At 42.6% G+C, this 21,281-nt stretch overlaps 1 protein-coding gene across 2 annotated transcripts in view; it reads left to right on the forward strand.

Moving 5' to 3' along the window:
• Positions 1-21,281, forward strand: part of RAB31 (RAB31, member RAS oncogene family) — a 69,764-nt gene that overhangs the window by 8,893 nt on the left and 39,590 nt on the right. For both annotated transcript variants that reach the window (XR_007509749.1, XM_049830265.1), the window contains exon 2: positions 20,549-20,628. Coding sequence is in view for 1 of the 2 variants with exons in the window: in XM_049830265.1 (XP_049686222.1) it covers positions 20,549-20,628 (80 nt within the window). In the remaining variant the exon portion in view is untranslated. The remainder of the gene's footprint in view (positions 1-20,548; positions 20,629-21,281) is intronic.

The following is a 21,281-nucleotide window of genomic DNA, read 5'->3' on the forward strand; positions in this document are numbered from 1 at the left end:
CAGGTGGGAACAGCTCGTCCTTGGGCAGTGGCCCTGCCTGCTGGGAGAGGAGGAAAAGGAGCGCTTGCCACTTCTGATCTCTCCTGGAGTTTCTTGCTCTGATGGGCTTTCCATTTGAAAGCTACTACGAGCTAGCATGCAGCCTGGTCTTTTCCTTCTAGTTTATATGGCCTGGTATTTCTAAATGCTTAGCCTACTAACCTTTACAGCAGATTTAAGCTGGTTTATTTTTTCCCGTCCACTTCCTTCGGATACTTGGCTGCATTATAAAATATTAAAAAAAATCCTACCTCCATCCAGTGCTAATCACACCGATGGGTTAGATCATCCCACGCTTTTTGGACAGGGCAGAACAAGCCTGCATTGCTCTGCTCCTTGTTGGGGCTTGTCATGCCCCCCACTAACTCACATTCGCAGCATACGCTTGTGTAAATGTAACTCTGTAGCCCCTCACCAGAAGGTGTGTGAGAACTGGCATGGGGCATGGACTCCTGAAGTAAATGAGAATAAAAGATGGTTTTATTCTCATGGAGATGTTTTTCTTCTCTCTACCTACCTTGTAGAGACTGGGCAATAGTGTATGGGTCAAGGTGAATGGAAATTTTTAAAATTCCATCTCGACTTGTAATACACCAGGGAAGCGACATGTTTCAATTTTCTTCTGAAACATCTCATACACCCCTCCCGTGAACACACACAGTTTTGAACACCACTGTAAGAAGACAAATCCAAGCTTTAGAGAGTTACCAGCAGAGATGGATGGGAGGCCAGCTTGGAGCACAGCCCTGTGTAAGCAAATGCCAGTGGTCTGATTTAGTCTCCAGCCTTGCAGGGCTGCTTGTGAAAGCTGAACAACAGGCAGTGGAACAAACGCTTTTTATTTTTGCCTGGCTATTTTTAAACATAAATGCTAGTTAGTGTGTGGTTTTTATGTTTCTTGGAGGAGAGGGTAGAGCAGTTACGGTTTTGCACTTTTTGTTTTGGACACAGCAAGTTCTTATTTGGGCAACATGTGGAAGTACATGTGCAATAAATCCAGCTACTAAATACTTCGTGTTCCCGAGTTATTGTTTCTTCCTTTGTCAGCAGAGCGACAGGATGCTGCAGGCGTCATCGGGTGTCCCGGTTGGACCGGTCAGCCTCTGCTGTGCACAACTGCAGGGGACTATAAAAAAACTGTAAGAGCAATCTTACAAAATGGTAAATATCAGCCTCTTGCAGGAATTCACCTACAGCTAGGGACTCTCTGGTGCAGATTTTCCTCTACTTTAAAGCCTGTTTATAGAGTCAAGTGAGTTAAAGAGGTTCCTAAAATGGGTATAATTTTGAAAAAATAACAGGTTTTTTGTCCGTTTAATTCTGCAGCAAACAAAGCTTAATAGGTGTTGACAAGATCTAATGGTTCATCAGCAGAGCTGTGCTCCAGACTGGTGGGACATACCTCAAGTCATTTACATGTCCTCCCATGCTCGCTGGTGACCCATGAGATACAGCAGGCATTGGCGTAGCTTTAACTTTCTCTATCTTATGCTTGTAATCAGTAGCTGGTACCTTGTCTCCAGGATTGCTGTTGCGTGTATTTTCCAGATGTACTGATTTTTTGCTTGTGACGCTGATGCTGGGGATTCAGTGGCAGAAGAGGAATCCTTAGGTATTCGGTCAACGTCTAGTGGGTGCCAATGCAGAGAAGCTGTAGTAAGGATCACCAGGCTTCCCAAAGAGTGATGTGAAAGCATCCCTGAGAGGACTCCCTTGAATGCGGTGTGGAGTCACACCAAGGCTCAGCTTGGCTCCGAGGTCTTTAATTTGTTTTTAACTATTTGATTTAAGGGAGAGAAAGCACATCATCTCTATGGTTAGTAGTTTAGGAGCTAGAAGCATATTAAAACTGAAAAATTTGAGGTGTTTGTCCATGCACAGTCACAGTTTTAATCTCAAGCAGCTTCTGCCATCTGTGGAAGCAAATACTACATTTGCTTAAGACAGTCTTTGTTAATATAAAAAAAAGCCTCTCACTGACTGACACACACCACTACCAGTCTGTAAAGGCACACTTCCACTTTGTGACTGGGTAAATCTGGTGGTTGGTTAATTCCTGGAGGGATTTAGGCAATGAGAAAGAACAGATTCTCTTTATTGGATAGGAAGTCCATTATCTCTTTTTCTTCTCTTTTTTTCTTTTTTTTTTCCTTATAGCATACTAAATGTAAGTGGGTCTATTTTAAGAGTCATAAAATGAACACTTGGTGATATATCTTGTTAAAGGTGATATGAACAGGAAGCTTTCAACCACATTTAGGCCAGAAGTCCTTCATGGTGCATAATCCATGCTGACTTCAACCTTTGCAATACTATGCAGACAGTCTTACTTTTAGGCTATTCAGTTCTTGAGTGTGCTACAAAAAAGGTGTTTTCTTATGTTATCGCTTAAGTCAGCATTTTTCTTTTTTTGGATGATATCGGTCTTGTGGAAAATTCAAGGAAAGTTGGACTTTGTTTTTGTCTTAGTTTGCTTGAATGTCAACGAAGGAATTAAACAATGTCTTCAACTGTTATGACTCCAGCAGCAGAGTGTAGTTTGTGTGAATAGTCTTCAGAGTCAATTGTTCTGTTCATTAATATTTCCCACCTCCCCACCCTGCCTTGGATATTTTTCTTTATTTTTTTTTCCTGTGGGGTGCACTTGAAAAGAATAAATACATGCCTAGGCATCAGACAGACAGTTGGAGCACAATTTATGTGACAAAAATGGCAGTTGTATAAAACCAGGTAACATAAATGCTGATTCAAGATTATGTTACTGAAACCCCTTTAAGTACATATTTAATTCTAAGCATTGGGGTAATCCCTCTTCAGCAGTGTATCAGGGTACAGGCTAAATTGAATCCCAAGCTTAAAGCTCAGTGTATACTTAATATAGAACTGAATGCAGTCCTGTGTGGAGGACAAAGATAAAAAGTTTATGTAAATTAATTATTTGAGATAACACAGCTCTTGAGTGATTCCTGTTGTTTAACATTAAAAGCAGATAAAGTAGCTCAGTTTTACCTCTGCTTGGTTTTCAGGATGGTGCTTTATTTGACCAGGTAACTAAATTGATGCAGAATTTCATGTCCAGCTTTGCCTTCTCCTTTAGGCTGGTGTGGCGAAAGAAAGAGAATGAACTTTTGGCAGTTATAGAATAAGTCCAATTTTAAAAAGTTTGTCTGAAGGAGAGTGGTGGTAGCCCTACAGCCTATAAAGTTTTTCAGGAATAGTTTAAGTGATGACCAGTAGAAAAAAGGGTGCAAAAGTCAGTGTAGAGGAGATTTGGAGGAACAAAGTGATAAAGAGACTAATGGAGGAGGAAGTGGAGGACTGAAACTGAGAGACCAGCGGAAAGCATTAGAGGAGCATTGTGGCGGACTCGTGGGAGGGAATGAGGAACACGGCAGGGTGGTTAAAGTCAGAGAAGGAGTGAAGGAAAGAGAAGCTGTAAATAAGGAAACAGAAAACCACACAGAGCAAAACAGCAAAGGGAGTAATACATACAAAATAATAAGGTACAGTGAAAAAATCCTGCCACCTCTCCCTTGGTTTTAGCCTTCACTTTTCTTTTTTTCTTTTAAAGCTGTAACTTAGTATTGTTTCATCTATGTTTCAAAACACTTTTGTCCAGGTGAACCTGCAGAATTGTTGATTACATTGCATTAAATTAAGCTGGACCACTTTTGATCCGTCAAGAACACTCTGTTGCAGATCTGGTAACTGAAAGGGAAGGTCTGGTGGGATCTCATGGGCCACTGGAGATGTCATCCAAAATCGCTGTGCCTGTTGTTCTGCCATGTCCAGGGTCTGCAGGAGCTTTGGACTCGGCCCCAAGCGCTCAGGCTGCAACACAGAAAGCGTGTTTAGCACCCAAACAGCCTGTCCTGAGAGGGACTCCGCAGCACCCTCTGTGTGGCTCAGTCTCTTCCTGCTTTGGAGGGAAAGACCAAATCAGCTCTTCCAATAGGCCGCTATTCTTGTCCCTTGAGGAGATGTCCTTAAACGTACTAAACTTCATGGTTTAACATTGCCATTTGAAATGCTCCCAGCGTGTTTCAGCTGAAGATTTGCAAAGTCTGTATGCTTTTGACCATTTCTGGTTTCTGATTTCTAAGTGAAGATGAGAAAAATTGGCCATGTGAATAAAAACTTTCTTCTGTGAGTCAGTTGTAAGTTAGATACTTATTTCCTAGTTATTTTTGTGGCGGAGAGAGGACCGTGCCTTAACAGTAACAGCAACAAAACCTGTTCCTGCCCATTTAAAAGGCTTTTCCCTAAATAGTTGAATTCCCTGATGCTAGTGGTACCCGCTTCAGGAGCTGCTGAGTTTCATTCCTGCTGAAATCAAGAGGAGGTGAAAACATTCAAGAAGTCAACTGCTTAAGGGATACGACCTTGCACTGATGATTTCTTCCATTTATGAGCCTGTTTGGTGCAGATAGCTTTGCTCTCAGTAAGTTCACAGCAGCACATAGTAAATCCACAGATAAAAAATCTCAGCCCTGGGTTTTATTATACCGTGCTGCTTGTTATCGCTTCTGTTTACTTGCATGGGTGACAGAGCAGAAAGCACCAGCTGGGTCCTTCCTATGATGCTGTTTAAAATAAGCGGTGATATTTACTGTATTAGGGAGAACTTCAGATTCAGGCAGTAGGTGAAATGAACAGGAAATCACCATTAATCTAAGCTAATTAAATGTAATCCTTTGGTTAAAAATTTTCTAACACAGATTTAGGTTTATGCAAACCTCTGATTGTCCATTCCCAGTCCTGCATGTCAATTCAGGAAATGAAAGCCCCCAGTTTCAAGGCTTTTAGACCACTCCTTGTTGCTATTTAATGTCCATGTAGATCTATATTATCTATGTGTTACCTACATTTAACTGTAGATAACAAATAATGGCAAATTCCAGTAAATCTCAACTCACCCCCCTTCCCCTGATGCCTTGGGGGAAGGTGCATGTGTTAATGTGTCTGGAAGGCTAATGAAGGCAGGTTTCCAAAGGCTGCAGGTGGGCTGGCAAATTACAAGGGCAGCCTGCATAAAGAAGGTGCCTTTAGCAGCTTGCCAACCTTTAGGCTGCTGATAAAGGAGACTACTTCAGACCTTTGGTGGTCATTGGAGACTGCTGATTTTACAGGTTGTTGTGTCAGCTAAGAGGAACTGATAAGCAGAGGCAGAGCTTTTGGCAATAAAACTGTGGACTAAATCCTTAGCCCCTGTCCCACCCACGTGGCGTTTCCTGAACCGCTCAAGTTGCTGGTGTCTGGCTGCCTTTGGCCAGTGGAGAGGCAAGGAAGAGTTGTTAGGTGACATACCCTGTACTAGGGCTCTGCTAATTTGGAGCAAAGATCCAGGGCCCATGAGGCATGTTCCCATTTGCCAGGAGAAATGTCTTTATATAGCTGCCCCCTGAAACTCTGCTTTCTTCCTCTCTGTCGCCTGTTGCTGCAAGAGAGAAGAGATCAGGCTTTCTTTTCTCCAGGACTGAAGTTTTCGACTGGTGTTTCAGTTGGCACTCATAATGTACGTGGCTTTTTTTCTTCCTCTTTGGTTTGAAATGCAATAATAAGTTGCAGGTGGGGTAGTTACAAATTGGGAGTGGAATGTCTGAACATTGAATTGAGTTGCTTACTGAGCTTGGATGGCAAATTTGAAGGTAATTCAGCCCTTTCATGAATTTTTTAGGCAACTGCTGGACAACTTTTATATTACTGAAATAGTAGACTGAACACCAAGAGCCATTTCCTCAAATGCTGTACCTAGTTGATGTGCATATAGTTGACTGCATAAGAGCCACTGCCTTCATTTAATAAAAGAAAATGACTTTCTTGAGATTTGTAGGCAATCTGTAATATGAAACTATAATGTTTGGATTGGATTGGATTATCAATTCCAGACTGGCTGGAAGATTTTGAATATCTTCTATGTGAGGACAGGTATATCAAATCCTTCCTTCCCTCCCCATTTAGTGACACTAACAAGTATTTTGAAGTTATGGCCACTAATGATAGGATTTGACAAGGGAAGAGGCAGGGTGTTGGGTTATGAACAGAAACTTGTGTCAAACAGCAATTCAGGTCAAAGATTATCTCCTCGTCATAACATTATTTTGAAAGTTTCAGCTGCTACAAATATATGTGGGGAAGGTTCACCTGGAAAAAGAATTTGGTTTGGAAAGAATAACACAGAATTGTTTATCCCATTTTTTGCTGCCAAACTGTACTCAAAAATAACATTTGTCAGGATGCTGTTGCCTAACATGTTTACTGAACTATGAAAGCCTCAGGTTATTTATGTATTTAGTCTGAAAGTTGAATTTAGTTTCTCTGATCACTGCATTGCACAATGATGATGAATGATATTTAGCTGGATTGTTATGCTGGTATGTGTGCATGTGGTCCATAGAGATAACAACCACTGCAATCAATACTTATTATCATTGACAATGTGATATATAGTGACTTGTAAGTTACTTCCTTACACTTACACCTTAATTTTTCAAGTTCAGGGTCAATTATCAGGATTCCTAAGCAGATATTCTTCACGCAGATTTTTACTGTATTTTTAATAGCAATTTATCTGTGGGAAGAGTGGTACATCAAGTGGATTTTTGTAAGTGTATTTATATTTTGAGATAGAGTGGGTAGGAAAAGGATGGCAGCATGCAGATATTAAAAAGTCTTCCAAGTGTGTCCAGAAAATAAATTCTGACTGTTTGAGTTGCCAAAATCAGGTATTGCTGTCAGTAAAATTGCACAGGCGTTAAAGCAGGACTTGCAATTTTTTTGTTTTACTAGGGCTTTATTTAGCTCCTCACTGTTGAGGTTTCATATGCTGGAGAGATCTGTTCTGTTTGTGCTTGGTTCCTGCTTTGTTGGCAGGGGGGATGATGAGTGGTGACCACCACCCACCTGTGGCACCACAGTAGGAATTTTCCCATGGTAAACCAAGGCTCTCGTTTCTCCTTCTCACCTGAAAAATGAAGTGGTAAACATGGAAGTGATCATACTTAAGTGTCTGTGGTGGTGCTTAGGTGGGAAATCAGCAAGCCAGTAATGGGGAGAGGTCATTAAGGTGAACTGAGGTGCTGGGACTGAAGAGGTGGGAGAGTATACCATGGAATGTGAAATAATACACTTTCTTATCACTTACAGGGCATCTGGCAGGGTAGGTTTACCTGCTGGTCTATGTTATGACTTGGTCAGGAGGATCCTATGATTCAGTGATCAGTAGAAGGCAATTAGAGGTATGATTCCTGTTTGGATGGTAGTGACTCTAAGTCCTACAGCTATAGGTGTCCTAAAAATGAACCAAAAAGAAATCCCTCTGCGGTGTACAATGTTGTTGATGCTGTGCTGGTTTGGGTGGGTTTTTTCTTTTTCCTTTCTTGGTTCATTAATTCAGTGGTTTATGTGTGGGATATGGGCATCCCTTTCCAGCTGCCTTTGCTATGTTCATACCACTCGTTGTCACACAGGGCTCCCAAGTTGGTAGCGGCAGTGCGAGGTGCCCGTGCTTCCAAGGGAAGGTGCTCAGGCACTCTTCTTTCCATCTCTTTCTGTCCCACCATCTAGTTCTTGTAACTCCATCATGCAGTCCTCTTTCTCTCCTTACCCAGGGTCTTGGTTCCCAACACACTTGAGCAATTTAGCCAGTGCTCCTTCCTCCTTTCCTCCTGTCTCAGTACAGCCCCGTTGACTGTCTCCTTCTCCCTTAGTACCAGGAGTCACCAGGTGGTGCTATTTCCCAAATAAATGCCCTCCCTTGCATTGCAGCACAGTCCAGCCCTTGTAGGAGGGTGTTATGGTGTCTGATTTTGTGATGGAGCTTTCTTTGGTGGGCAGCTGTGTCAGGTAGTGAGGGGTCTTGCTTCCCACCACGTGTTGAGTCTTGGGTCAGTTTTTTTGAAGCAAAGTTGTTCTCTGTGACTTAAATCAGCCAGTGCCTTGTTTGATGTTGAGGTCCCCAAAAGGACGGACTGCTAGTACACAGCTTGTGACCACACTGTTGTACTCAAAAGCTGCTTTACTGTAGTGTAAAGCACGAGCAAGTCTCACTAAGGATGGCCTCAGGCTTTGCACTGTTGGGTTGCCCCATCCAGTGGGAGGGGTTTTTGCTCATTCATTGGCATGTGCTGTGACCCCAAAGGAGATCTGTGTGTGTGTGTGTGTGATTACTCTCTTGAAAAGTGCTCCTCTTGTTCCTCCTTTCATCCTCTCATCTCATTGAGTCAGCTAGATTGATACCACCTTATTTGCAGCTGCTTTTTATATCATGCTCTTTCCTGAAACTGTAGAGGCAGTTCAAAACAAGGAGTTCAGCATCTTAAGTGAATAGCCAATGCCCCCAAAAGCCACAACTTGAGATGAAGGAATGCAAATAAACTCCAAGTTCCTGTCTTCTTTTTCACCAGGCTAAGCAGTTCTTCCTCCACAGCCATCCATACCACATGCTGTCAAGGGCATAAGAAACTGATTGATTGAGATTCTGCTCTTTGATTTCAATTTAATATCCTCCATTTCTCTCGGCGGTTCAGCTACTGTTCTAAATTTGGTAACTTGTCTGGAGAGGGGAAGGAAATGTGTAAGAAAAGACACAGAGAATTAGCTAGAAATTTGATGTGGGGAAGCAGTTTCTAAATAATAATGATTGAAGGCTGTTATCTTTGCTGTCCACACCCATGCTAGCATGGCGGTGTGGTTAGCTTGCACTTTGTACAGTAAGATGCAGTGATTAAGCAGATACGTTTGAATTAGAGTATGGGTTTGGGTGGGTTTTTTACTGAAATATATGAGCTTTAAAAATTGCTAAGTTGGACATTCCAGAGCTAGGTTGGCTGCAGTGTTAATTTGTTGTTACCATTTTTTAATATATTCGACAGTGTTGCTGTTCTTGAGTCATGTTGCAGGTAGCTGGAGTACTGACCCACAGGCTATGTTTTCTTCATCAATTGCATTTCTGTTTTGCCATGTTTTATTTATTTATTTTTATTCTATTGGAGTTACTTTAAAGAATAGCTTTAAAGGAAGCTTCTTTGTTCTCCCTTTCCCTCCACAGCCCCCTGTCTCATAAACAAAGATCTCTTTATATTCCCATGCCAACTTCACACACAAAAGAGTTGGCAAGTTGTGGAGGAGCGACATGGTTGGTAAGCACTGGGTGAGTAAACATACAGCAGCCACGTGCGCCACTTTGTGTTTTCTTGGGTAGTAGATAGTTTAAGTGACCGCTGATCCTGCCACCCACTGCTAGTGTGGTATAGAACAAGGATTTGTTCCTTACTGCTGATTTAATGCCATGCCAGTCACTGGACTATGTACGAAGGAAAGATAGCTCCCTTTCTGATTAGGTCATCTTTCCAGCATCATCTCGTGCCTTCTTTCAAGGTAATAACGTTCCTTCTCTGGAGTCCACACATTTGGAGAAACCTTTCCACACTTGGAGTCAAATCTTCAGCTGAAGTTAGTGAAATGCCTACTAGCTGCCAAATGAGGGAGAGTACTTTGGGCGAATCGTTTTGAAAACCAAGTGTTGGGGGAAGAAAGAGGAGGGAAGATAGGGCTGGTCCGCTCATCTTGAAGTTCTTCAGTCTGTAGTTGTGATTCTCCATGCCTTCAACTCAGCATGAAAAGCTTGCGATTGGACCCCTAGTTATGATAGCAGAATAATGCCAGATATCTTGGAAACAGTCTAGGACAGACTTTGGTTTCATATAGTATTACATATAGAAATATATGACTGTTTCTAGGAAAGTGAATTTATTGCTAACATTAGTTACTATACAGATAATAGCTGCTCTTCAGTCTCTCTCATTTTGCACATTGCTTTGATAGGATGATAAAGTGCTTTTGGCCATCTACGCTTGCTTTTGTACTTTATAGTTTGATGAGGCCATGGTGTTGTTTGGGGTCTCTGGCCTTATCTCTGAAAAAAAGTAAATAGCTTGAGAGATGATAACTAATATTGAAGTCCAGGGGTGGGGGAGGGCTGGAAATATTCTTTTTTTTTTGTCTGTAAGAGAGGAAAGGATGCAGCAAAATATTCAAGAAAGTGTGCGTTTGTCTCTAAAAGATTACTGGGCTGCGATCTGGTGGAGAGCAATGGACCTGTGACAGTGAATATGGAGAAACTTATTAATTCCAAAGAAGCCTATAAAAATGGCAGGACAAGTAGGACTGCATTCCTTGGCTCCAAGTATGGCAGATATCAGAGCAGCTATGCATGCCTGAGTTTAATTCCACAGGAGGATGTGTGCAGGATGTGTGTGAAAGGAAACCACATGCTGAATAATCACACTCGTAAGGGAGCCAAAACCTGGCAGCAAGCATTTGGCTTTAGTGGCTGGTTGGGAACAGGAGGGGTGGACAGGGCTGCAGATGCATCCAGCTCAGAGGCGAAGCAGATGGGCAGTCACTGTACGTGTTTTGCTAACCCATGTGGACTAAAGGAAAACAAATGGAGAGAAGGGATCAGATGATAAGTCATACATTCAGAGGTGTATTGGGTTTGCACGGCAAGGTTTTGGTAGTGGGGGACTACAGGGGTGGCTTCTGTGAGAAGCTGCTAGAAGCTTCCCCCATGTCTGACAGAGTCAGTGCCAGCCGGCTCCAAGACGGACCTGCCGCTGGCTAAGGCCAAGCCCATCAGTGACAGTGGTAGCATCTCTGGGATAACAGATTTAAGAAGGGAAAAAAGAAAACAGCACAACAGCAACTGCAGCTGGAGAGAGGAATGAGAATATGTAGGAGAAGCAAGCCTGCAGAAACCCAGGTCAGTGAAGAAGGAGGGGGAGGAGGTGCTCCAGGCACTGGAGCAGATATTCTGCTGCAGCCCGTTGGGAAGACCATGGTGAGGCAGGCTGTCCCCCTGCAGCCCATGTTGGTCCATGGTGGAGCAGATCTCCACCTGCAGCCCATGGAGGACCCCATGCTGGAGCAGGTGGATGCCCAAAGGAGGCTGTGACCCTGCGGGAAGCCCGCGCTGGAGCAAGCTCCTGGCAGGACCTGTGGCCCTATGGAGAGAGGAGCCCACGCTGCAGCAGGTTTTCTGGCAGGACTTGTGACCCCGCAGGGAGACCCATGGTGGAGCAGCCTGTGCTTGAAGGACTGCAGCCCATGGAAGGGAACCCTGCGGGAGCAGTTCATTGAAGAACTGCAGCCCATGGGAAGGACTTGCGTTGGAGAAGTTTGTGGAGGACTGTCTCCCGTTGGAGGGACTCCACGCTGGAGCAGGGGAAGAGTGTGGTAAGTCCTGCCCCTGAAGAGGATGAAGCGGCAGAGACAATGTGTGATGAACTGACCCCAACCCCCATTCCTCATCACCCTGTGGTGCTGAGGGGCGAGGAGGTGGAGAAAATCAGCAGTAAAGCTAAGCCTGGGGAGGAGGGAGGGGTAGGGAGAAGGTGTTTTGAGATTTGGGTTTATTTCTCATTACCTTACTCTGATTTGATTGGCAATAAATTAAATTAATTTTCCCAAAGTGAAGTCTGTTTTGCCCATGACAGTAATTGCTGAATGATCTCCCCCTGTCCTTATCTCAACCCATGAGCCTTTTGTTATATTTTCTCTCCCCTGCCCAGCTGAGGAGGGGAGTAATAGAGCGGCTTTGGTGGGCACTTGGCCTCCAGCCAGGGTCAACCCACCACAAGAGGTCAGATAGCATTAAGCCCTGGCCAGCAGATATTTTTCTGTTTTCAAATGGTGATTAGAAATATACAGATGGTATTGAAAATGCATATAAATACCAAACAAACTTGGCACTTGACTTATCTCTTAAGACGCTTAAATGGTTCTTTGTCACTCTACTGTCTGAACACTTTAGAACTATCACTGATTTAAATCCCCATAATGCTGCTACAAGGTAAAATCAAGTAATTATTGTTTTCATTTAACAGCTAGTGAGCTGAGAACGATAGGGCCAAGAATTTCTGTCCCAAATGCAGTCCTTTCAGCAGTAGGAGGAAGGATTGTATTCTGATATAACAGGACTGACCTGGTTGGGGGTAGAAAAATGTCTCTGAGAACAAGCGTAGCACTTCCTACGTGTAGAGGGAATTAGACTTAATCTAATTCTAATGTGTACCAGAGGAAAAAGCCTTATTCTGTAGCTAATTTGTGCTTTACAACACCAGCATTGGCCTGAAATTACACTAGGAATTTGAAATGATGTGTAGGGTGTTTTGCTGTGGGAAGATTGACACAGACTGTCCTAACTTTATGGGAGTAATATACTGACTGACTTAAAATATACCAATATTACCACATATTGAGTTTAAAGAAAGGCATGCAACAAACAGGAATGCAGACAGGGATGTTCTTGTAAGGTTCACACACGGACAGATGACCAAAAGAACTGTGGTGGTTCCTACTGAAGAAGTGAGACACTGCAGAATAATCATCCCCCTCAAAACACAGTTACATTGAGATCTGTGTGTTTGTGCTGGGATCTTGGGGAACTCTGTTCCAATATTCAGTGGGAGTGTTGCTGTTCATTTGGCGAGTACCCTTCACTCAGGAAAGTGCATGATAGCACACTGACACTCCTGAAGGCCAACTCTGGTTCCAGTTTTTCCCTTTCAAAAATTTGCTATGTAACTGAGTACCCTTGAGACCTTTGCAGAAACTCCTTGTAGATCATTGGTAGTATAAGGCCATGCCTGATGTTGTCTGGAGCTCTTGTTACAGAAGTACATTGCCAGGCTCGGTAATGAAGAAAGTCAAACAATTAAAGGTGGTGGTGATGGTGTAGAGAGGAAAAACACAACAGGCATCTTGTTTGGTAGAGGGCCTGTCAAGGAGCTGAAAAATAGTAGTGCCACTTTGGGAAGCAGGTGTGCCCCTGGGTCTGTTCTGTAGCCCTGGAAGAGAGATCCCAGCAAATCAACAGGAAAAGGGTCTTCTCCGAGAATCACGTTGCTCACAAGGCAAATAATCTATTTCTCGTTGTACAAGGCTGTAACGAAAATGGGAATTTACAAAAATTGCTTGTGTCCTGAATGAGATGCGTGTTCTTTTGAGGGCAGAAGTGAGGCTTCAGAGCACCTCCCCCTGGTTCAGGCTGGAGCCTCAGGCAGTTTTCTGTTGGTGAAGCGGCTGAGAGCCAATGTGTCAGTCTGAGAGCTGCTCTTGTATTTGCATCTGTGCACTTATGCGGTGGTGGGATTTGCTCACTTGATACATCTTGCAGATGGAAAAACTGAATACAGCGAGAAGCTATTTGCACTTCTTCCTAGACACCACTCCGCAGTGCATGGCTCCATTTTTGCTGGGACAAGCCTGATGCTTGGCAGGTTCAGTTCAGTCCCAGGGGTGTCTCTGAACCCAGGTCTCCTGAAAGGTATTTCTCCTTGTAGCAGTGTTTTCAGACAAGTAAGTGATACCCAAATACAGGGAAGGACGAAGGATGTGTTTAAGGCTAGCAAAGAGTTTATTGGGTAGAGCAATTCTTAGATGAAAATACTGCCCTTGGAAACTGTGATCAGGAGTCTGTTGTGCATAACTCTTCCTTGTATGTTCCTATGGTTGATAAAAATCCAGAGCCAGTTTCAGATGCTTTTCAAGCTGCCTGCCACAGCCTTCCAGAGCAGCTGTAACTGAATTAGTAAGACATGGAAAGTATTGCAATGCTGCCTGCATCTGATTGTCTGAGTAATGATTAAAATTTTAATGGCAGGCATAGAGGACTAAAGCAGGCTGCAAATTGCAATGCTGTATTTTGTTGTTCAGCTTGTTGCTTTTTTACCTCCATTGGGATTTAAAAGGCAGCTGTAATCCTGTACTCAGCCTTACCACATCACATGCCTTTGGGTTAAGGACTGGCATCTCCGAAAGCATCGAAGCTGCAGGTCAGATATCTCAGTGCTGCATGCCAGACCTTGCCTGAGGAGTGACATTCCTCCTAGATACCAGGCTTGACCAGAGCTGAGAATGCATTTCTGCAAAAGCCCAGCAATACTTTACGGTACAGGCCTAGCAATTTGTTTGATGATAGGTAATAAAATGCTAACCATCTAGCAGCGCTGTGGTGTAATTATGCTGCTGTGAATTTTCAAATTCCATCAAAGCCCTGCTGAGGATAATGGGAATGGGCCAGGGGGATTCAACTATAAATCAAAAACTAAAGCATGGCCAATTCTGACAGTGGAAAGAATGGCTATTTTAATGTGCAGAAGCTGAACTGCCAAGTCAAAACCAGCTGCGCTTTACAGAGCTACTAGAATGAAAGGTCTCTCTGCATTTGCATTTTTTGTTAAGACTCATTGATTATTTTTCTTCCCCTAAAGTTTAAACCATGTCTTTCTACCTCATATTTGCCTGGCCAGCTGCAGAGGTTTTGAGTGCCTTTTTTTTGTATTTAAAATATTAAATGCATTGATGATAAATGACAGTTTTCTCCTTTCTGGCAACTTCATACCAATTCAAATGTTTTCATCTGTATGTCTTAATTACTCCAACAATGATAGTTCTGCACTGGGCAAAGCAAAGACCTCTCCTTCTTTGCTGCAGCACTGGCAGGAGTCAAACTGGTATAACAAAGAGGAGAATTTAGCTTGGGAAATCTTCAGCGTAAACTGGCTCCTCTGTTACTCTTCAGTTAGTAATGAACTGGCCAAGAAGTTTGTCCGGTGGCATGAATATGTGACAGGGAGCCAGGAATTGTTGCTTCTCTTAATCATGAGGAGCAGCCAGCTTCCTCTCTGAGCAGATTCTTTTCCAGGAGAGTGAGACAGCTTTTTGACTGTACCCTTGTTCTGTATGTTCGATCAAGCCCCCCCCCCCCCCCCCCCGCTGTCCCATATCTGAAGGATGACACAAGGCAGCATTATCTCACTGGAAGGTGCTCTGAGAAGATCATTAGTGACCCATATTTGACCATGGTTGTTTCTGGTGCGTGCACTTAGTGCACGTCTTGATGCTAATCTCTCTCGAGAAAGCTTCAAAACAGCTTGCAGGTAGGGTCCAGTCTTGCCTTCTGCCTGGAACCCAGGTTTTCATTGGTGTGAGCAGCTTTGTAATTCCAGCTGTACGCCTGATGAAGCAGTTATGCACGAGGGGCTGCCGGGGGGTTACACTAAATCAACCCTGACTGCAACGGTTGCACTTTTTTCCCTCTTGATCAGGGGTCCTCAGAGGAAGGGCTGAGCTGCCAAATGCTCGTGGTGCCTTTGCACTTAGGGTGGTTAGCAGGTCAGCTTTTGGGGAGCCCCAGTGCAAGCGGGCTCTGAGGGGCAGATGCATTTCCACTGTGAGGTGCAGGGGAGTCCTGCTGAGTTTGGTGGAAGCCACATGAGCCATGAGACCAGTTTCTTGCTTATGGGAAAGGATAAAGACTTGTCATTTCCAAATGTTTCTCATATTATTGTTGAAATAATATCTGCTTGACTTGCTTTTTTCGAGCACTTGGTATTAATACCCTCCAGGTTGCTAGGGCGTGATCATTCTTCCAATATGTACGACAACGCGTGTTAAAGCCAGTGAATTTTAATGAGACCTCTGCCTCTAGATCGTGTCTCAATGAATCTTGGTTATTATGAGAAATGCTTTGGAGAGACAGACATTTTTAATTTGTAAAAAATTTACACAAATTAAAATACCATGGATTAAATCCTGGCTTTGTCTAACCTGATGGGAAAACTTCTGTCCTTCTGAAGGAGCCGTGTGTTGGATCCCTGTTTTATGGAGATTGGTTCTCTGTTACTTTTCAATGCAGATTTTTGTGGCACCCGTCTCCAGGGTATCTCAACCCTCTTCTAAAGCTGAAACGGGAAGTTAGTCATGAGATCTGTGGTGGTTACAAGCCAGATGTTTGGGGATTTTTTTCTTATTTTGCAAGTGGGAGGACAGAAGGCAGTTTCTTCAGTATGTTAATTCTTAGTGTGCCATTTCTTCGTGTGAAGTGCTATCTAGTATTCTCGTTTTATTTGTGTTTCCAAAATCCTAGAGTCATAAAAGGATTTTTGTGTGGTTTATCTAATCTTCCATATATTTAAAAAGGCCTATGTGTTAACATAGCACAGATTCTGCGTAGACAAGAATAAAAAAGCTCTTGCAGCAGTGTGCAATTATGCAATTATGGGGCTGCTGTTTAGTCATCAGTCACAATATGTGTGCGTTTTTTTGTCAATTCAACATTTATTCCTTTTCGGATGTAAAAAGAATTTACATGAAGAGTTTAGTTTGCTCAGCACCATAGGGCTTGACCCATTTGAATCTATTAAAAAGCTATTGTAATATCATGGCTAAAGACTAACATCCTAATCAGGGATGTGTTTACAGGGTAGTATAGTTCCCTTCAGTTTGGAAAAGTGCTTGGAGGACTGGACCCTATGGTTGTGCAAAGACATAAATAAGACATCCAGATTTAAATTAAAGAGATAAATTTTTCTTCATTAGTTTTTTTTCTGCCAGGATAAACGCATCTGGAACAATGGACAGAGGAATATTCCAACTGCCTGTTCATAATGGGAAAATGGTTTTCTTTATTAATACATTGCTCATTGAATTTCTGCTTGCCTTTTTTTTTTTTTTTTTAAATCTCCCTCTATGCTGCTGCAAATCAGCCAGAAGAAATCAGCAGCTCAGTTGTTTTTTTGCCTGTAAATGAGTTGCCAGCATCCTGTAATTCTGCTGGCTTGAAATACAGCCTCATCTCCTTTACAGTAATGTGAGCGGAGAAGAGCCAAGTGGGGTGGTTCTCTGCGAGCAGGAGTGTGGGTGGAAGCACTGTTTTTTGTGGTGTGCTGCTCTCCATTCTGGTGCTCTTAAAATTCTCATTTCTAAATCTGTGGGTAAGGGATTTTAGAAGAATAGAGAATGTCTTTTCAAGGTTAAAGGGTAAAAATCAGGAATTAGTCACGCTTGCATTGGTTCCTTGTATTTATTGGAAACATCTGATATGGCTTCAGTTTCCATATCCATTTTGCTGACCAGTGGGAGATTCTGAAGTTGCAGTTACTTCTTCTGGTGAGCTAATAGTGGTTCATTTACTGTGGATTACATTGCTACTCCTTTCCTTCCTCCCCACCCCTTTTGCTTATCTCAGTACAATGCAGTTTATAACTGGTATTTTGTAAGTGTGCCACAAGGCTTATGAGACGAAAGGAGAAAAGCAAAACATGCAGTTGGTCCCATGAGTGACTCATCAAATGCATCATGAACACCTTGATTCAAAAGAGTTTATTTTATATTTATTCCTTTCTTGCCATTCCTTTCATGGAGTGGTATGCTTTTGATCGTGGTGAGTCAATTAGTGTAGTGCTGAAACCTTTGGATTTCCCATGGATAAGGATTTTGCTGAAGAATTGCAGGACCTGCTCCTTAAAGTGTGACATAACTCCTGAGGACATGTTCTCAGTTTCTGAAACTTGTCCAATCCACTCAGCTCAATACTGTTGTGACCTTTCACATAAGCCAAAATGTTATTCCTTGGTGTATGTTTGATGTTATATGTACACCAACATGGAGTAAAACAAAAAAGAAAAACAGATTAGAGGGTATAAAAAGCTGGCAAAAAGCAGAACTTTAAGAACTGAAAAAATAAGTCATCTGCATGCCTGAATGTTACCCAGGCATGTGGCTCAACCTTTGAAGAAAAAGGAACAAAGCAAGGATGACCATCCCCATCAGATGTTAGAAAAATGGATGTATGCAGAGGAAGACCATATAGCAAAGGACAAAGCAGATGGTAGCAGGAAAGCTTTGTACAGCCTTAGCAAGGAGGTTTAATTTCAATGCATTGCTAGGAAGTGAATGGCTTTTCTACTTCTTTGAAGCAACCATGCTTTCCTTGACTTCTGCAAGATTGACCTGATAGTTCCCTATTGTCAGTAGAAGATAAGGTCTGATTAGCAGTAGAAGACTTCTACTAAGTTTTCAAGTTGTGGTGTAATGTTCATGCACCATGATTTGCTTTGCTTTCAAGCAGGTGAGCATCTTGTTTGATGGGCGCGAGTATGGTGACATGGACTGAAATCTGTTTAAGTAGTTTTAAATCCCATGATGAAATGATAATCACTGCTTTAAGTAGGAAGCTCTTTCTTTTTTACTTCCCTCCACTCCGTGCTCTAATTATACTGCAGTAGCCGGCTGTTTGTATCCTCCAGGCAACAAAACAGAAGCGGGGAGTGCTTGTTTCAACTGATGACTTTGGTTCCAGGCATTAAATTGCCTGTCTCCTGGAAAGCACTGGCAGCTGGCTGCAGCCGTGGTCATCCTAAAGACAGGTTCATTTGTGGTTCAAGTCCATTGGTTTCACTGGAGTTATACCAGCGGTAAATTTGGCCCTCTTGGTAGTCCAAGCAACCTCAGGAGCCAAGTATAAGAATGCCTTTAAGCTTCTTGAGGGCTATTGGTGTGCCTGGCATATGCTTAAGTTGTTGCAAGAGATGCGAGAGCAATAGAAACTTTTAAAGTTCCTTTAACATTAGCATGAAATGTGAAAGCCACAGACTGAAAGATGAAGAGGTAGGAACTTCCAGGAAAATGAGCTAAGCTTTAATCCAGTGCTTGTGGATGTCATGTCCCTGCCAGAGACAGGGCTCCTCTTGCTCAGGAGCTGTAATTGCAGTTGCCCTTTTCAGTGACCTGTCAAGGGAGCTGAAGGAAGTACACGGAACTAAACTAACATGGGAGCTGATGTCTTGTTTCGAACATGGTGGCAGAAACTCTGTCCCCGCAAGAGGGAAATGTAATTCTTCACACCCAGTGGGTGGTAATTCTGGTTTCTCCATGGCGTTTAAAAACTGGAATAATAATTAGATCCACAGAGGACTCTTTTTTTGTTTTGTTTTGTTTTGTTTTTTGTTTTTAATGTGTTCTGCCCTCCTGGTCTAGTAATTATACAGAGATGTCAGCTGGAGTTGATAATGAAGGCAAAATTTGGGAATAGCAACAGGGTGTGTGGCTGCAGTTGATCAAAGGCTACAGGCCTGGTTTTAAACACTGCTCCTCTCTTTGATCTTTTTTTCCTAATTGAACACAGTAGATAAACAACCGTCTGTGTAGCATGAGCATTTATTATGGCTTTTAAACTGACTGAGGACAGCTTTGAATTAAATATGAGAGTTTAAATGATGCTTTTCTAATAAGTGCTGTCTATAAAGACTCGCTTGCAGTGGCAATATAGTTTCACTTAAGTATGGTGAAAGGAAATCTAAATACAGGCATTCTTTTTCTTTCATATTCAAAAAGAAGATGAAATTTTGCAAAATTGATTACACGAAAGGCAAAGGCTTTTTTTTTATATGTAGTTATGTGTGGGCAAAGGCTGCTTTTTTTCTTTTTTTAATATGTAGTTATTGGTGTAGTGCTCTCAATAAACCGTATTCTCTTGCCTTGGCACTTCTTGATAACTTTGTCTAGTCAAGTGTGTTAAAATGTGGATACAAATGGAACTACCAAATGCAATCTGGTAGTTCTGTGGTCACTTCCAATGAAATTAATAGAAAACTTTCCACTGACTTTTTAATGAGTTAGATTGGACCCTGGGCTGTCATTGTTAACGTCTTGCAAAGGTCAACATCTATTTCCTGACATTCCTTTTGTCTCCAAGGATGCTCTTTGCAGTTCTATGGGAGACATAGCAATATTGCTATTCCTCTTCCTTGATGATTCTCTGTATAATTTAAGTTGTTCTGCCATCCAAGGCTTTGTGGAATAACAGAGACAAACTGAAAAATGCTGCATTTTGGGGAAGTTGTTCATATCTTAAATGCCTAAAATAGTATTTCTGCATAATGTCAAGCTTTCCCCTGCTCTCGCCCAGATTATTCTGATTTTTATTCCAGTGCTGTACTGCTGTTATTTTTCCTTACTGATTGGGTGGGGGATAAAATAAAAGACTATTCCTGCAAGTGAAAGCAGCTTGCCACATTGCAGTGCAGAGAGCAGGTTTCGTTGCCTTTAATGTAACGCTGTTTCACCACAGTCCAGTAGCACAACCTGTACAGGGATAACTGCACATCTCTGGGGATCCAAATCTTTGGATTCCTGCCTTTTCAAAACCACCTGAAGCCTCTGCAGAGTTTCTACCCAGCAGCCTCATTTGTCTTGCCATGAAAAGGTTAGTTCCACTAAGTTAGTGCTGTCAGTTTACTAAAAGGTTGGTCTGAGTAAACTGTTTTGGAGTCACGCTTGGTTTGCCCTTGCGACAGGCCTGAATGAAAGTTTCTCTGGCTTGGCTGGGTAACGCACCATGTGTCTGAAAGCACAGGATTTTCTCATGCAAGTGGCTATGCTTGAAGTACTACAGTCCTTGCAACAGGAATTTAAAATCCACCCAAAAAAATACAAGGCTTGGAGAGAAGGGAGTGTTGGGAAGAGGACCAGGGAGTTCCATTCACAGTGCTGACTTTTGAAAAGGATAATCCATGTGCTTGCTTTTCTTTTGAAATGTTTAGCCTGCCCCGCTTGCCACTAGAGAGGATTTACTTTCACAAATTAATATTTGGCTGTTTCTTCAGGTGAAGTATTGATATCTAGGGTCCCCGGAACTCACTGTCATGCTTTCCTTTATTTTCAGGATACGGGGGTTGGGAAATCAAGCATTGTTTGTCGATTTGTCCAGGACCACTTTGATCACAATATTAGTCCTACCATTGGGTAAGTACCATGCATAATACCTTTTTTTGTTCTTCTATGTATTTTTTAACTTGCTGCCTTCTGCTGAGCTCCTTTCTTTTCCTTACTTTCAAGGCTCAGAATACTGTATTTATCTTTTTTTTTTTTTTTTCTCCTGCTCACCAATCTCACTCAACTCTACTCCTTTTTAATGGCTTTCAGCTCATGTTACATGTTTAGAGAGTTTAGGGCAGCCACAGAATCTCCCACTGGCCAGCAGTCTGGGGCTGCCCCAAACCAGATCTGCTTTGCTCTCCCCGTGGGAATATAGAGGGGCCCCAAATTTACTATATTTTAGCATACCCTATTATGGAGAGGCTGACAGAGCTCTGCTATTCTCCTGTGAATGGTGTCTCTTGAAATAGCTTCTTTCCTGGGGCTGTCCAGAGCCATGCTGTATTGACTTGTGTTGTGCATGGCCGTGACTTCCAGCTGTTCTGTTTTGTTTTTTTCTTCACTCATCTTACATCAAGACATTCTTAGATGTCTTACTCAGCTGGTGTCCTTTTGGTTTTGTCTTGTCAAGAGCTTCCCACTTTAGACTGTGTTTTGGTCATAGGACCTTAGGATTAAAATCCCTTTAGTTCCCACTGGTCAATGAGGTATCAAACCTGATCCTTGGAGCTTAAAGAACC

Source organism: Accipiter gentilis, chromosome 27 (assembly GCF_929443795.1).
Source record: "Accipiter gentilis chromosome 27, bAccGen1.1, whole genome shotgun sequence".
Lineage (NCBI taxonomy): Eukaryota > Metazoa > Chordata > Aves > Accipitriformes > Accipitridae > Astur > Astur gentilis.